Here is a 14,968-nt window from a genome sequence, read left to right on the forward strand (position 1 = left end):
GCTCAAGATTCTTATTTGTGAAACAGTGTTAAACAGTTAAGAGTTCTTTAACAACTTTATATTAAAATATACAAGGATATAGACATGTTCACTAAGGTACCCCAAAAGAATATCATATAGGGGAATTCTATCCCAATGCTAAAACTGGAGGATTAAAAAAAGGCAGCTTTATCCACTGGTACTTTAAGTACAAAATATAACAAAACAAAGAAGAAAACAAGTAACAAAAAATTCTGGACCCATCATATAGTAAAAACAAATACATAAAATTGAGGCAAAGGACATGGCACTACCTCTTTTTCATACATATGCACTCTGGTTGCATGATTGCTTATTTTATCTATGGTACAAAAAACAGAATCAAAACATACAAACAAAAAAAATGATTTTTTTCAGGCCTTTACATGAGATACTACTACCCTATCCAATGCATAGAATATTTCCAGAAATCTTGAAAAAATCCTCAGTATGCATCAGGCCTATGAGGATACAAAATAACAAGTCTGATGATCCAGACCCCACAAGTAGAATACAAAAAGTAAACATTACTGATAAAGTCTAGTTATTATCAACAAGGTTCTAGGATATTACCCATAGTAACAAATTAATATATTTCTTTAAAAGTACACTAAGATTTTAAAATTTGCTAAAAACCAAATATCTAATGATTTGTCCAGTAAATAAACAAAGATATTTACTTAGATATAAAACACACTTCCATAATAAGAGACAGAAACAACAAAGGTTGAGGTCATTTTCCACATTAGATGGTGCTGCTTTTTCTACATCCGAACAATAAACAAACTCAACAATTTTTTTTAAACTTTAATGAGGGCTAAATATAAGAATACATAAGGGTGTTGATACACTTTTAATGAAACAAAAATGTTTTTAAGGTGAATAGTTTTTTTAAAAATCAAGAAGGAACCATCAAATGTGAAAGAATTCAAAAAAGCATGAAAATTTAAAAGAAAAACAAAACCATCCCATTACTATTGGAGTTTCCCATTATTATATCTTTTTGCATTCATTGTACATCTGTTGAAAGCATAAGAAAAGACTAATATGAGCAAGTAGGTCCTATGATAAAGTGACAGAGAAAACAAACCTACCACATGTGCAAAATACCTGACTTCGTAGCTAGATCAATAACTGGGAACCACTCCATAGTTAATAAGTTAACAATTATGAAAAAAAACTGTCTAGGAACTTCCCAAGAAAACAGTTTGAACAAAAAAAAAGTCTTCAATTTTCAAATATCTAGAAACCAGCTAACAGTAACAACATGTAAACTAATTTGGGGAGTCAAAACAAGTCTTAAGCAAGAGAGTAAAATAAGGAACAAAAATAAGGAATATATTTTCTAACAACCTTTAAACATTTAGGAATTGAAGGAACCCAAATTTGAGAACGAACAATGCAAGTGAAAATGCAGCTAAAAATCTTTAATCTGATTTTGATTCCTTAATGTATTTTGTAACTGGAAATAAGTTTGAATATGGTTGACTATTCCTCTGTTACTTCTCTTTTTACCTAAAAATGCTCCACAATCATCTGAGAATTACGGAGCAACCATCTTGTTCTGCTTACCTCATGTTGCCGGTCATCTTCGTTATGATCTTTGTGACTAGCAGCTGCATAAATTGCACTTTTTTTAACATGCGGTGCTTCTCGCTTTCTAGTATGTCGAAGTTCACCTTCGTTATCAGGATCAAGATCTTGGTGTCCGTGACCAGGATCATGACCATTATGTTCTGGAAGACGTACATGAAAATGACCTGGGTTATGTACACGATCAGGTTTGTGGACCCGATTATGCTCGTACTGTTCACCCTGATCATGGTTAGGGGGAAAACCTGGTGTAATAACCTCAGAATTTTCATTACTTTTCTTCCCTTTTCTCTTCTTCTTTCCTTTCAGTAGCTTACTTTCAGATTGTTCCTGTGTTTTATTGGTCTCTGTAGAAGGTTCATGGCTAGGCTCCCCATGCTCACTGTGAATAATGGAATCATTAGGAAAATGGCGAGTAGTGTTATGATCAAGGTGATGACGCAAACAATGGTGATGACATAAGCGATGATTACGGTCATGCATATGTTTATCATCAGATTTGACAGACACGTCAATTGTCTCTTTCTCTGGATCACACTTATGGCTTCTTTTTGTTGATACACTGGTCACAGTTTGATTTTCTGAATTTAAATGACTATGGGAATGCTGGTGGTTATGTGAGTGAAAATGCTTTCCCTCTTGAACTGCCAAAATATCTAAGTGAGAAACATGATCGTGGCCAAGATCCTCATGATTAATCTCAACTACTTTTATCTCTCCAAGGCCCAAGTTTGTTAAAAGTTTCTCCAGACCAAAAAAGGATAATCTTCCATTTTCACCATAACGATCAAAAAGTTTTTCAATATAATATTTTTTTTCATTTTCAGCATCCAGCACTGAAAATTTGCTCGACTCCGATTCTGTCATTCCACGATGGTGTCTGTGATGCTCTTCAGAACCATGGTCATGTTCTTCATGGCAATGGTTGCAATGATGGAAAATAAATGTCAGCAAACAAATGAGGCAAAATTTTGTGTGCATATGTACCTTCATTTCTATTTTTCCTAAAGGGAAAGAGAAACAAGCATTAGTTTATACTTATGCACACTCAAAATAAACAAACTTACCAGCAGTTGCCAATTCACTAGGCAAATTGTTTTACCCCATTTTTTTCATGCCTATGAATCATTCTTTCCTTCTTCAAGCTCCTATAAAAAATGGCCCCTTTTATCAAAATAGTGTACAGCCCTTCAAATTAATACAAATTTGCTTAAAACTCATCTGCAAGACTACTCTGACTCCCTTTAAGCACAATACTTTATACACATTTATACAGTAAATGTTGGTTCCTTCCTATATGGTCCTTTACAAAAAAGTTTACCCAACTCTGTTCTTGAGGTCCTGGTCAGTGCAATAAGGCAGTAAGATGAAATGTGTGATAAGATATGTAAGAATCAGAAAGAAATGAAACTGTCATTATTCACAAATGGCAGGATTGGGTATGCAGAAAGTCCAAAAGAATCTATGAGAATTAATAAGTTAATTTAGCACAGTTGCTGGATTTAAGGACAATAACCTAAAATCAATTGTATTTCTCTACACCAGCAATAATTAGAAAATGAAATTAGAAAAAGTTTACCATTTACAGTAGCAAATAACTAGAAATAAATCTAACAAAAGATGTGCAAGACCTTTTCATAAAAAAAGATCACATATTATTGAGAGAAATGAAGGACCTATATAAATGGATGGCTTTATCATGTTCAAGATTGGATGAGACATAGATCCAATGTAATCCCAATCAAAATCCCAGAGATAATTTTATGAAAATTGATGAGGTATTTTTAATGTTTACATGGAAACCAAGGGCCAAAAATGGACAAGACACTCTATCTACCAGTTACTAAAGACTGTGGGTATCTGGTGTAAGAACAAATAAATAAATAACATAGTCTAAAAATAGGAAAAATTCTCTTTTCCTTGGTGCTTGGTCAACTAGATTTCGATACAGAAGAAAAATAAATTAAACTTGACCCCTACCTCACACCATATGTAAACATCAATTATAGATGGATTGTAAATGTAAATCTAAAACAGTAAATTTTAAAGTAAAACAGGGTCCAAAACTGTGCTGCACAATATGGTAGCCACTTGTCAAGTGCAGCTACTTAAATTTAAACTAACAATTTAATTAAAAATTCAGCTTCTTGGGAGTTCCCTGGCAGTCCAGTGGTTAGGACTTGGTGCATTCACTTTGGTGGCCCAGGTTCAATCCCTGTTTGGGGAACTAAGAACCCAAAAGCTGCGCGGCACGGCCCAAAAGAAAAGCCCCCAAAACAACAACTGTTTCTCAGTCACCTAATTACATTTTAAATGCTCAATAGTCACATGTAGCTCATGGCTACCATACTGAACAGTGTAGACAAAGAACATGTCAATCATCACAGAAAGTTCTACTGGACAGCATGCTTCTAGAATATGGAAATATGATGCGAGTCATTCATGCAATATTAAAGTTTTCTAGAATAAACAGGTCAAAGTCATTGTCATCCTATACTTTATATAACCCACTATATCCAAAATATTATCATTTCAACATGTAATCAGTATAAAAATTATTAATGAAACTTTTACATTCTTTTTTATACTATGTCTTTGAAATCTGGCATGTATTTTATACTTACAGACATCTTAATTCAGACTAGCCACATTTCAACAGCCACATGTGGCTACTGGCTACTGTACTGGAAAGTATAGATCTAGAAGATTTATTTGGGAGACTAGCTTCAAGACCTTCAAGATAGGACATAATGTGCATTATGAAGGAAAGACTGATCAAGTACACTACATTAAAATAAAGAAATTTCTATTCAACAAGAGATATCATTAAGAGACTAAAAAGGCAACAACAGACTGGAAGAAAATTATGGCAATGTTACTAGTCAATATATAAGGAATTTCTACAAATCAATATGAAAATTATGAGACAACTCAATGGAAAAATGGGAAATTTGAACGGGCACTTCATAAGAGGACAGCCAAATTACTAAGAAGCATATGAAAGGATTCTCAACCTCAATAGTCATCAGAGAATTATAAATTAAAATCACAAGTAGATAGATACCACTATATACCCACCAGAATGAGTAAAGTATAAAAGATGTAGGCAAGAATATGGATCAACTGGAACCTGCATATACTGCTGGTGGGACTACAAATTGGTATCTTATGGAAAACTATTTGGCAGGATCTGCCAGAAGTTGAACATAAGCATATCCACCCACATAGCAATTCTAGTCCTGGATATATGCAGAAATACATGTACAGAGACACAAAAAGACATGAATGAACATGAAAGTTCACATAACTATTATTCATCATAGCTCAAAACAGGAAAAAGGCCAAATGTCCATCAACAGTAGAATGGATAAACAAAACAATAATTTTACAATGGAATACTGCACAGGAATGAAAATATAATCACAGATTCACACATTAACACAGATGAATCTCACAAATTGAGACTGAGCCAAAGATAAATGCTAAATAAACTATAGAGCAAAATTCTATTTATATAAAATTTAAAATGGGCAAAACTAAACCATGACAATCATTATTTTTTGAAGGGAAGGTAGAGGGTAATAACTGGGACTGGAAATTGTAGTAATGTTCTCTTTCTTTACTTGAGTAATGGTTACACAAATATGTTTACTTTGTGATAATTCATTGTACTTATCATACTCTGTGTACTTTTCTGTACACATACTGTACTTCAATTAAAAGTTTTTAAAAATCAAATTTTCTCCAGTGAAAACCAATTAGAAAATGTAATTATAAACAAAAATTATTAGGCTCCTAGAAATAAATAGAACAAGACCATTAAAAGGAGAAATGTATATGACATTATTTGCAAAAACTGGAGAGACACCACCTACATGGATGGAATAAATGGCATATAAAGTCTTCCCAAGTGTATATGCAAATCTAATTCAGTGTCAATCAAAATCCCGGAAGCTGTCTGCTTTTCATGAGACTGCATAAGCTAATCTAAAAATTCATATGGATGAGCAAAAACCCAAGGACAACCAACACAGTTCAGAAAACTAGTAAGGTGATAAAGACTTCTTTTTATAAAGTTATATAACTAAAATAACAGAACTGGCAGAGGGCCATACAGATAGACCAAAGAAACAACAGAATTCAGAAAAAGAATCAATAGGGGCTTCCCTGGTGGCGCAGTGGTTGAGAGTCCGCCTGCCGATGCAGGGGACACGGGTTCATGCCCCGGTCCGGGAAGATCCCACATGCCGCAGAGTGGCTGGGCCCATGAGCCACGGCCGCTGGGCCTGCGCATCCGGAGCCTGTGCTCCGCAACGGGAGAGGCCACAACAGTGAGGCCCGCGTACCACAAAAAAAAAAAAAAACAAAAGAATCAGTAATATTGATTGTGAAAAAATAGTTCTCCCTCACACCATACACAAATGTCAATTCCAAGAGGATTAAAAACCCAATGTGAAAAACAAAAAAATTCTTAACTTTTAGAATAAAATATAGGAGACTATCATGACTTTAGGCTAAGGAAAGACAAAAAAAAGCACAAACCTTAAAAGGAAATTTTAGATAATTTAATTAAACTAAATTTTAGATAAGATGCAAAAAGCACAAACCTTAAAAGGAAATTTTGATTAATTTAATTATACTAAATTCTTTAAGTATTACTCTACAATAAAGAACACAATAAACAAAGTTTATGACAAGCTATACACTAAAAGATATTTGCAATGTGTATATATAAACAATGCATATAAAAGATCACTATTCAGAACATATAAAACATATATATATATATATATATATATATATATATATATAAATACAAAACACTCCAATACTGCATAGACAACTATACAAAGGTTATAAACAGGACAGATGGTTAAGCAGTGACATGATCACTAATAATCTGGATAACACACCAAGACATTAAGAGGCAAAAATTAATATCTGAAAATACCAGGTGTTAAGCAAAAATCTAATGTAAAGAAATAGAAAATATCTTACACTGCTGGTGGGAGTATAAATTGGTGCAACCATTTTGGGAAGCAATCTGACATTTACTGAAGCTGAATATGAATACACTCCACAGCCCCAAAATTCCACTTTTATCTATCTATCTACCCTAGAGAAACTCTTACACTATGCACAGGAGACAAATTCAAGAATCTCTAACGCAGTATTGTTGATTTTTTTTTAATGTTAACTATCTTGTAAATAACAGAATACTCAACTAAAAGTGGTTAAAACAAAGAGGAAAATTTCACATTAAAAAAGTTGGGGAAGGGCTTCCCTGGTGGCGCAGTGATTGAGAGTCCGCCTGCCGATGCAGGGGACACGGGTTCGTGCCCCGGTCTGGGAAGATCCCACATGTCACGGAGCTAGACCCGTGAGCCATGGCCGCTGAGCCTGCGCGTCCGGAGCCTGTGCTCCGCAATGGGAGAGGCCACAACAGTGAGAGGCCCGCGTACCGCACAAAAAAAAAAAAAAAAAAAAAAAAGTTGGGGAAAATGGTGGTTTCAGGACAATTACACAAGCAAAAGCCCAAACTCTCTCATCCTCAGATCTTTCTCCTCAGAATCTCAAGAAACTGCTGTTGCTACAACCACTCCATCCTTGCACAACCATATCCAAAGCGGGAAGGTTTATCTTTTTCTTTTCATCCAGGGAGAAAAATCTTTCCTGAAAGTTCCTCTCAGATTTCCCTTAACATATCTTTCATCAGGGCTGTACTACATACACAAAACAAAACTGGTAAAGGAAGAAATTACCATGATCGGCTTAGACAAATCGACATTCATTCTCTTGAGATTGGAAAGAAGCCACCTTTCCTATGCATATGGAGGGCATACTAACAGCAAGCAAAAAGGAGGTAAATGAGGAATGTCAGTTGATTATATAACCATTAGTGCCTGCCACAAACCTAAATGCCCATCAGTAGAAGAATGGATAAAAAAATATGGCATACTTATGTAATTAAAGATTATTTTAAAGTTATAAATGTGTGACTATGAAATACACAACAAACACAGTTCTTAGAAACATAAAGAGTAAACTCCAAAACGGTACATGTCATATCATTTATACACAATTAAAAACATGCAAAATACCTTAATTTGGGTTCTACATACATGTAGCAAGAGCTTAACATGGGGATGATCACATTCTAGAGAGTGGCTATCTTTTCAGGAAGAAATGAAGGGGAGTCAGATGGTAGAGGAAGTATGCATATTTAGCTGCATCTGCAGTGTTTTATTTCTTAAAAAGTGAGGGGAATCTGAAGCAATGTGACAAAACATTTAATATCTGTAAAAGCAGCAGGATTCAGGTGTGTGTTATACAGATCCTCCCCCGACTTAAAGATGGGATTATGTCTCAACTCATCCTAACTTGAAAAATATCATAAGTTGAAAATGCATTTAACATACATAATCCACTGAACATCATAGCTTAGCCTAGTCTTCCTTAAATGTGCTCAGAGCACTTACATTAATTAGCCTACAGGTGGGCAAAATCATCTAACACAAAGCCTGTTTTATAATAATAATCTCATGTAATTTACTGAATACTGTACTAAAAGTGAAAAACAGAAGGTTGTATGGGTACAGAATGGTTTACCTTGGTGATCGCACAGCTGACTGGGAGCTGCAGCTCGCTGCCACTGCCCAGCATCACAAGAGTGTACTGTACTGCATATCACTACCTTGGACAAAGATCAAAATTCAAAACGAATGGTTTCTACTGAATGCATAATGCTTTTGCATCACTGTAAAGTCAAAATATCGTAAATCGGAGTCCATCTGTATTGTATATACTTTTTGTAAGTTTGATACCTAACCGCCATCAGTGATTAATCAACATGTGTTGGAAGAACAGCAGAAGCAGTATCATGGTTACCTGGGAACTTGTTAGAAATGTAAATTCTTGCACCCCACCCAGACCTACTAAATCAGGAACTCTGGGGTTAGGGCTCAGCAGTGTGTCATTCAATCTTCCTAGTGAGTCTGATGCTAGCTAAAGTTTGAGAGCCACTACCTATACAAATAAATTATATAAACACTCCCATTTATTTCAAATGGTACTTAATTACATCGAATATTATGATTACCTGAATTAGGTTTAGTTATCACACGTGGTTTAAGAATTTTAGAAAATAATTAGTCTATAAAATGTTTAATCCCAAAGCTACATTAAGTTTGAGATTTTGTTTTTAATCCAAACGCTTCAGTTTCTTATATAATAGTCTCATAGATAAAGTCACCATTTAAAACATACAGTTTTACCTATACACTAATGAAGATGAAAGGGAACAGATTAAGACAATCGCTATTAAGCAGAAAGAGGACATTACACTCCCTACAATTACCTTGGTTTTCCACTTGGAGATGCTAGTGAAAGGCGATACTCTGAATGAATGTTGCTGTGTTCATTTGATATGTAAATGTCTTGTAGTTCCTTCAGTGAACATTATCTCACTGTCAAATGAATAGGTACCAGTGGTAAAAATAAAACATACATATAGGGCTTCCCTGGTGGCGCAGTGGTTGAGAGTCCGCCTGTCGATTCAGGGGACACGGATTCATGCCCCGGTCTGGGAGGATCCCATATGCCGCAGAGCGGCTGGGCCTGTGAGCCATGGCCGCTGAGCCTGCGTGTCCAGAGCCTGTGCTCCGCAACGGGAGAGGCCACAGCAGTGAGAGGCCCGCGTACCGCAAAAAAAAAAAAATAAAAAAAAAATAAACATACATATATATTGATCAGGCAATATCAAATGAATGACTCCATGAAACACAAAAACTGTGGGTGGTCTATATGAGTTTTAAATTGTCATTTGTGTCTACTTTTTGAGTGTATAGTACTCAATTTGTTTACTGCAAAGATTCTAATATCTTAAGTCACCTAATCATTTACATTCAAGAGAGCACGATAGGAATGCAAAATACATGAGTGACATCATAAAGGTAATATTAAATCTCTGTTAAGTATTTTGTTTGCTTTTTTGTTTTTTGGAGTGGGGTTTGTTTTTTTTTCTTTTTGGCAGTACACGGGCCTCTCACTGTCGTGGCCTCTCCTGTTGCAGGGCACAGGCTCCGGACGCGCAGGCTCAGCGGCCATGGCTCACGGGCCTAACCGCTCTGCGGCATGTGGGATCTTTCCGGACCGGGGCACAAACCCGTGTCCCCTGCATTGGCAGGCGGACTCTCAACTACTGTGCCACCAGGGAAGCCCTCTGTTAAGTACTTTTTAAAGTAAATCATACATAAACTTTGCAACTTTAGTTTAGAACAGCTATATAGCAGGTGTGTGCCAAAGAATCACTTGAATGAAGCATTTGTCAGCATAGACTAAGCAGCTATTGTAAAGAGACTTCTCTCAAAGGGTGGTGGCTTAAGAAACAAGCAAGTTTATTTCCCTCTTAAAAACAGTCCAACACTTTAAGTATACCCTGCCACTCCCTTCTGGCCTGCACCCAGCATGGATCTCATTCAGATTCGATGCAGAAGTCAAAAGCTTTTCAGACAAGCAAAAGCTAAGAGAATTCAGCACCACCAAACCAGCTTTACAACATATGATGAAGAAACTTCTCTAGGTGGAAAACACAAGAGAAGAAAAAGACCCACAAAAACAATCCCAAAACAATTAAGAAAACGGTAATAGGAACATACATATCAATAATAACCTTGAGTGTAAATGGATTAAATGCCCCAACCAAAAGACAAAGAACGGCTGAATGGATACAAAAACAAGACCCATATATATGCTGTCTACAAGAGACCCACTTCAGACCTAGGGACACATACAGACTGAAACTGAAGGGATGGAAAAAGATATTCCATGCACATGGAAATCAAAAGAAAGCTGTAGTAGCACTAGTCATATCAGATAAAATAGACTTTAAAATAAAGACTGTTAAAGAGATAAGGAGGGACACTACATAATGATCAATCCAAGAAGAAAATATAACAATTATAAATGTTTATGCACCCAACATAGGAGCACCTCAATACATAAGGCAAATGCTAACAACCACGAAGGAGAAATTGACAGTAACACAAATATAGTAAGGGATTTTAGCAATGCACTTACATCAACAGACAGATCATCCAAACAGAAAATAAATAAGGAAACACAAACTTTAAATGACCAGATAGACCAGATAGATCTAATTGATATTTATAGAACATTCCACCCAAAAGTGACAGAATACATTTTCTTCTCAAGTGCACATGGAACATTCTCCAGGATAGATAACGTCTTGGGTCACAAATCAAGCCTTGGAAAATTTAAGAAAATTGAAATCGTAACAAGCATCTTTTCTGACCACAAAGCTATGAGACTAGAAATCAATTACAGGAAAAAACAGTAAAGAAAACCAAATACATGGAGGCCAAACAGTGCGTCACTAAATAACCAAGAGATCACTGAAGAAATCAAAGAAATTAAAAAATACATAGAAACAAATGACAATCAAAACACCACAACCAAAAACCTATGGCACACAGCAAAACCAGTTCTAAGAGGGAAGTTTATAGCAATTCAATCTCACCTCAAAAAACAAGAAAAATCTCAAACAATCTAACACTACACTTAAAACAGGTAGGGAAAGAAGAACAAAGAAAACTCAAAGTGAGTAGAAGGAAAGAAATCATAAAGATCAGAGCAGAAATAAATGAAATAGAAATGAAGAAAACAATAGCAGAAACAGAAAACAATAGATCAATAAAACTAAAAGCTGGTTCTTTGAGAAGATAAAATTGATAAAACCTTAGCCAGACTCATCAAGAAAAAAAGGGAGAGGACAGAAATCAACAAGATTAGAAATGAAAAAGGAGAAATCACAACTGACACTGCAGAAATACAAAAGGTTATAAGAGACTACTACAAACAATTATATGCCAATAAAATGGACAGCCACGAAAAATGGACAAATTCTTGGAAAGGTACAATTTTCCAAGACTGAACCAGGATGAATTAGAAAACATCAACAGACCTATCACAAGTAATGAAATTGAAACCATAATTAAAAATCTTCCAGGGCTTCCCTGGTGGCGCAGTGGTTGGGAGTCCGCCTGCCGACGCAGGGGATGCGGGTTCGTGCCCCGGTCTGGGAAGATCCCACATGCCGCGGAGCGGCTGGGCCCGTAAGGCATTGCCGCTGAGCCTGCGTGTCTGGATGACTGTGCTCTGCAACTGGAGAGGCCACAACAGTGAAAGGCCCGCATACCGCAAAAAAAAAAAAAAAAAAAAAAATCTTCCAGCAAACAAAAGTCCAGGACCAGATGGCTTCACAGGCAAATTCTATCAAATATTTAGAGAAGAGCTAACACCTATTGTTCTCAAACTCTTCCAAAAAATTGCAGAGGGAGAAACACTCCCAAACTCATTCTATGAAGCCACCATCACCCTGATACCAAAACCAGAAAGATATCACAAAAAAAAGAATATTATAGACTAATATCACTGATGAACATAAATGCAAAACTCCCGAACAAAATACTAGCAAACAGAATCCAACAGCACATTAAAGGATCATACACCATGATCAAGTGGCGTTTATCCCAGGAATGCAAGGATTCTTCAAATATACCCAAATCAATCAATGTAATAATCCATATTAACAAACTGAAGGAGAAAAACCATATGATCATCTCAATAGATGCAGAAAAAGCTTTCGACAAAATTCAACACCCACTTATGATAAAAACTCTCCAAAAAGTGGGCACAGAGGGAACCTACCTTAACATAATAAAGGCCATATATGACAAATCCACAGCAAGCATCATACTCAATGGTAAAAAGCTGAAAGCATTTCCACTAATATCAGGAACAAGACAAGGATGTCTACTCTTGCCACTCTTATTCAACATACTTTTGGAAGTCCTAGCCACAGCAATCAGAGAAAAAAAGAAACAAAAGGAATACAAATTGGAAAAGAAAAAGTAAAACTGTCATTGTTTGCCAATGACATGATACTATACATAGAAAATCCTAAAGATGCCACCAGAAAACTACTAGAACTAATCAATGCATTTGGTAAGGTTGCAGGATCCAAAATTAATGCAAAGAAATCTGGCATTCCTATACACTCACAATGAAAAATCAGGAAGAGAAACTAAGGAAACATTCCCATTTACCACTGCAACAAAAAGAATAAAATACCTAGGAACAAACCTGCCTAAGGAGGCGAAAGACCTGTACTCAGAAAACTATAAAACATTCATGAAAGAAATCAAAGATGACAAAAACAGATGGAGAAATATACCAGGTTCTTGGATTGAAAAAGCATTATGAAAATGACTATACTACCCGAAGCAATCTACAGATTCAATGCAATCCCTATCAAACTACCAATGGTATTCTTCACAGAATTAGAACAAAAAATTTTACAATTCATATAGAAACACAATAGACCCCGAATAGCCAAAGCAATCTTGAGAAAGAAAAATGGAGGAATCAGGCTACCCAACTTCAAACTATACCATAAAGCTACAGTAATCAAGACAGTATGGTACTGGCACAAAAACAGAAATACAGATCAATGGTACAGGATAGAATGCCCAGAGATATACCCACACACATATGGGCACCTAATTTACGACAAAGAAGGCAAAAACATACAATGGAGAAAAGACAGCCTCTTCAATAAGTGGTGCTGGGCAAACTGGACAGCTACATGTAAAAGAAAGAAATTAGAGGGACAGCTTCAAGATGGCAGAGGAGTAAGATGTGGAGATCACCTTCCTCCCCAAAAATACCTCAAAAATACATCTACATGTGGCACAGCTCCTACACAACACCTATGGAACCTGGCAGAAGACCTCAGACTTCCCAAAAGGCAAGAAATTCCCCACGTACCTGGGTAGTGCAAAAGGAAAAAGTAAAAACAGAGACGAAAGAATAGGGACAGGACCTGCACCTCTGGGAGGGAGCTGTGGAGGAGGAAAAGCTTCCACACGCTAAGAAGGCCCTTCACTGGCGGAGATGGTGGGTGTGTCGGGGGGAAGCTTTGGAGTCACGGAGGACAGCGCAGCAATAGGGGTGCAGATGGCAAAGCGGACAGATTCCCACACAGAGGATCGGTGCTGACCAGCACTCACCAGCCTGAGAGGCTTCTCTGCTCACCCGCCAGGGCAGCTGGTGGCTGGGAGCTGAGGCTTGGGCTTTAGAAGTCAGATCTCAGGGAGAGGACTGAGGTTGGCTGCATGAACACAGACTGAAGGGGACTAGTGCGCCACAGGTAGCTGGGAGGGAGTCCAGGAAAATGTCTGGAACTGCCTAAGAGGCAAGAGAACATTGTTTCAGGGTGCACGAGGAGAGGGGATTCAGAGCACCACACAAACAAGCTCCAGAGACGGGCTCGAGCCGTGGCTATCAGCACAGACAGAGACAGGTATGAGACGCTAAGGCTGCTACTGCAGCCACCAAGAAGCCTGTGTGCAAGCACAGGTCACTATCCACACCTCCCCTCCAGGAAGCCTGTGAAGACTGCCACTCCTAGGGTCCCATGATCCAGGGACAACTTCCCCAGGAGAACACATGTCATGCTTCAGTCTGTTACAACGTCACGCCGGCCTCTGCCACCACAGGCTCGCCCCAAATTCCATACCCCTCCCTCCCCCTGGCCTCAGTGAGCCAGAGTCCCCTAATCAGCTGCTCCTTTAACCCCATCCTGTCTGGGCCTGGAATAGATGCCCTCAGGCAACATACATGCAGAGGCAAGGCCAAATCCAAAGCTGAAGCCCAGGAGCTGTGTGAACAAAGAAGAGAAAGGGAAATCTCTCCACGGAGCCTCAGAAGCAGAGGATTAGACCTCCACAATCAAACTGATGGACCCTGCAACTGTGGAATACCTGAAGAGACAACGAATCATCCCAAAATTGAGGTGGTAGACTTTGGGAGCAACTGTAGACTTGGGGTTTGCTTTCTGCATCTAATTTATTTCTGGTGTTATGTTTATCTTAGGTTAGTATTTAGAGCTTATTATCATTGGTAGATTTCTTTATTGATTTGGATGCTCTCTTCCTTTTATTTATTTATTTTTTTCCCTTTTCTCCTTTTGTGTGCATGTGTATGCTTCTTTGTGTAATTTTCTCTGTAGAGATTTGCTTTTACCATTTGTCCTAGGGTTCTGTCTGTCCTTTTTTTTTTTTTTCAGTATACTTTTTGGAGCTTGTTATCATTGGTGAATTTGTTTTTTGATTTGGTTGCTCTCTCTTTCCTTCCTTTTTTTTTTTTTTTTTTACTATTTTTTTTTTTTTTTAAATATATTTAAAATTTTTTTTTTCTTTTAATAACTTTCTTATTTTATTTATTTGTTTGTTTGTTTATTTATTTATTTTCTCCCTTTTCTTCTGAGCCGGGTGGC

At 37.1% G+C, this 14,968-nt stretch overlaps 1 protein-coding gene across 3 annotated transcripts in view; it reads right to left on the reverse strand.

Moving 5' to 3' along the window:
* Nucleotides 1–14,968, reverse strand: part of SLC39A10 (solute carrier family 39 member 10) — a 104,819-nt gene that overhangs the window by 38,287 nt on the left and 51,564 nt on the right. For all 3 annotated transcript variants that reach the window (XR_003436857.1, XM_027125378.1, XM_027125381.1), the window contains exon 2: nucleotides 1,591–2,615. Coding sequence is in view for 2 of the 3 variants with exons in the window: in XM_027125378.1 (XP_026981179.1) it covers nucleotides 1,591–2,604 (1,014 nt within the window). In the remaining variant the exon portion in view is untranslated. The remainder of the gene's footprint in view (nucleotides 1–1,590; nucleotides 2,616–14,968) is intronic.

Source organism: Aethalodelphis obliquidens, unplaced genomic scaffold (assembly GCF_003676395.1).
Source record: "Aethalodelphis obliquidens isolate GAN/ISIS:26980383/991018 unplaced genomic scaffold, ASM367639v1 scaffold2, whole genome shotgun sequence".
In the NCBI taxonomy this organism is placed as follows: Eukaryota; Metazoa; Chordata; class Mammalia; order Artiodactyla; family Delphinidae; genus Aethalodelphis; species Aethalodelphis obliquidens.